The sequence below is a fragment of the Pollicipes pollicipes genome, unplaced genomic scaffold (genome assembly GCF_011947565.3).
Source record: "Pollicipes pollicipes isolate AB1234 unplaced genomic scaffold, Ppol_2.1 Scaffold_4002;HRSCAF=4701_pilon_pilon_pilon, whole genome shotgun sequence".
NCBI classification, from domain to species: Eukaryota; Metazoa; Arthropoda; class Thecostraca; order Pollicipedomorpha; family Pollicipedidae; genus Pollicipes; species Pollicipes pollicipes.
In genome coordinates, this window is record NW_023596420.1 from 39,290,905 (window position 1) to 39,293,693 (window position 2,789).

Here is a 2,789-nt window from a genome sequence, read left to right on the forward strand (position 1 = left end):
ACGCATTGCTATCTCCCGTAGTCACCAGTGTGCGCGAGATAAGGTCATTCTACGCGATGATGATGTTGCTCACCTTATCATGGTTCGATTGGATTATGGGTGGTTCACATAAATCCAGCCTTTCACGGAAAATGACCAACTTCAAATGCGGGTGCTGGATTTGCCTTGCTGATGTTTGTTGAACGGTGGGTGGGTATGGGACAGCCACGTGTCACTGAGAGCATGTCTACCGCGTTGTATGGCGAAAATGTAGGCTTCATCAAACCATGGCAGCAACCAACGGTGGTGTGCCTGGAGGCTTGGTTCCAGTCACTTTCAGGTATACTGGGCTAGTTTTGAAGCTTTGCGGACAAAGTGATGTCCAGCCAGACTTGTACTCGGAAAGGCTCAATGTACCACCAATGGTAATGAACTGTGTGGTTACGGCGCTGAGTAAAACGCACTGTTTTGATTTTGTTGCGATTTCTAACCACATCAATGCTCTTCGTCTCGAAAATCACGTAATACTTGAAGGCTAACCGATTTTCTTTGACATCTTCGTGTGATTTATTCGCCTGCCACCGAGGCTGTTTTAGTCGTTACGAAAAATAAGACACTTGTTATGATGCGTGCTTTACACCTGATAAAGTGTTGAATAAGATGAAAGCCACAGTAAAATGGCTCATGTTTGCGACAATTCTGACATGTATGATGATAACCAGCTGAAAGAAGGCAACACAAACGTTATTGCCGTTTCTGTCCGCTTATATGCGTACTCAAGTATCACGTTAGCCGTAGCTCCACCTAGCATCTCTCTTTCTTCCCTATAATCGATACTCATGCGCAGAACAGGCTAAGCAGATGGGCCTTGTGAAACGTTATGCCGGAAAAAAACTAACCTTCTTCGCACCCGAAGACATTGTATAAACGAAAATATCATGTTGTCACCGTGATATGTTGCGAGATTATTCTTTGCTGGGGATCGCACAGTCCTCTATGTTGTACGTTAAATTCCAGCTACATATCGTAATGCTTTCTTAATTTTGTATTTAACCAGTGCCCCTGGTGTGCTAGAAGTCAGGCACTTTTAGCACAAAAGCTCACTATGACGGAACACCAAGGCCATTAGTCCGCCATGTTTATGTCGAAAATCCGTGTCCATTTAAGATCAATACAATGATTCCACTCCGTCAATTTAAGCGTCCGTCCGTTCAGAGCTGGCCTTCAGCTCATCTCCCCGCCCCCGACTGCTCGTGCTGCCACTTGACGGTGGTCAAGCTGGCCGCGGGCAGCGTCAGATCCAGGTGACCCTTGACCGGGTCGGTGAGGCTGATTTCGGCCTCTTGGTCGGCCTGGTTGAGCAGGGTCGCCACCATATGACCGTCGGGTGTCAGTGCAGCCATGGCCAGCACATGGCCCTCTTCCGAGGCGGCATCCACCACCGTCGAGCCGGGCGGCAGGAAGGCGGCGAAGTGGCCCATAGCGTAGAACATGGGCTGCTTGTAGAAGCGCTGTTGCTCGGCGTCCACAATGACAGGCGAGTCGACGAAGTTGCTGACCCAGTTGGGACCACCGTTCATGTCGAGCGCGATGTTCCAATCGACCCAGCCGGTGACCCAGTGGTTGAGATCGCGGATGATGTCGGCCGCATACGTCTGCGCGCGCCGCCAGCTGCCCAGTTCCACCTTCTGCGGCTCCCACGGGTAAGAGCCCTCGCATGCCTCAGTGTTGAGCAGAAACTTGTTCGGATGGCGGTCGTGCGTCGCCGTCAGCGCGCTGGCCGGGAAGAACGGATCGCCGTACCAGTGTATCGCAATGCCGTCCACGTAGCTAGCCGTCTCCTCGTCGGCGAGCACGACATCCGCCCAGGCCGGCAGCATCTCGCGCTGGTCGTCCAAGATCATGACCTTCGTGGCGTTGAAGGCGGAGGCGCGGAGCGTCGGCCCCAGGTTATCCCGCACCCAGGAGCCCTGCGTCTCGGCGGTCCATCCCATGCAGTTGAAAGAAAATCCGGGCACGAGACCATCGACGGGCTCGTTCTGCGTGGTCACGCCCCATATGGGCACGCCGGCGGCCTCGTACTCCTCCAGGAAACGCACGAAGTAGTCGGCCCACGTCTGGTAGTACTCGGGCAGGAGGTGCCCGCGCCCGTTCAACGCGTTGTTGCTCTTCATCCACGCTGGCGCCGACCACGGCGAGGCGAAGACGCGCACCTTGCCGGCCGTGAGGTTGAGCGCCAGCTGCAGGTAGGGCAGCTTGTACTCAGTGTCCTCCCGCGTGAGGGAAAAGTTGGCGAGCGCCGTGTCGCCGGGCACGTCGTCGTAGGTGTAAGGTCGAGTGGAGAAGTCGCAGCCGGCCATTGGCACCCTCGCGACGCTGTAGCCGATGCCGTCGGCACCATAGTACGAGCCGATGAGCCGCGCGCGCGCCGCGGCCGGCAGCTGCGCCAGGTTCACGCCGGCCGCGTCGGTGAAAGCCCCGCCGAAGCCGAGCACCTGCTGGCGCGCCGCCGCGGCCGAGACTCGCACGCGCGCCGGCCGCACCCGGTTGGCGGCGCGCAGGTCGCTCGTCCACTGAGCGTCGGACACCTGGAAGCGAGCACCGGCGCGGGAGGAGGTGACCACAACGGCTGTACCGGCGGCCGGCGCCGGCAGCGGCGGCAGGTTGTCGCAGTAGGTGGCGTTGCAGGCGCACACCACGCTGTCATGGTTGAACTTGAGCGGCTCGCATGGCCGGTACTCGGCGGAGGTCACCGCCAGCGTGGTGGCGCTCAGCGTGAGAAGGACCGGCAGTGGTATGGTCTGCAGCAT

The 2,789-nt window shown here is 57.3% G+C and overlaps 1 protein-coding gene across 1 annotated transcript; it reads right to left on the bottom strand.

Moving 5' to 3' along the window:
• Nucleotides 1-371: 371 nt before the first annotated feature.
• On the bottom strand, nt 372-2,789 carry LOC119094479 (lysosomal acid glucosylceramidase). Its single transcript, XM_037217539.1, has 2 exons — nt 2,568-2,789; nt 372-2,504 (listed from the first exon to the last, which is right to left on the bottom strand). Exons 1-2 carry the CDS (start codon nt 2,787-2,789, stop codon nt 1,209-1,211), a joined length of 1,518 nt encoding a protein of 505 aa, XP_037073434.1. The 3' UTR covers nt 372-1,208.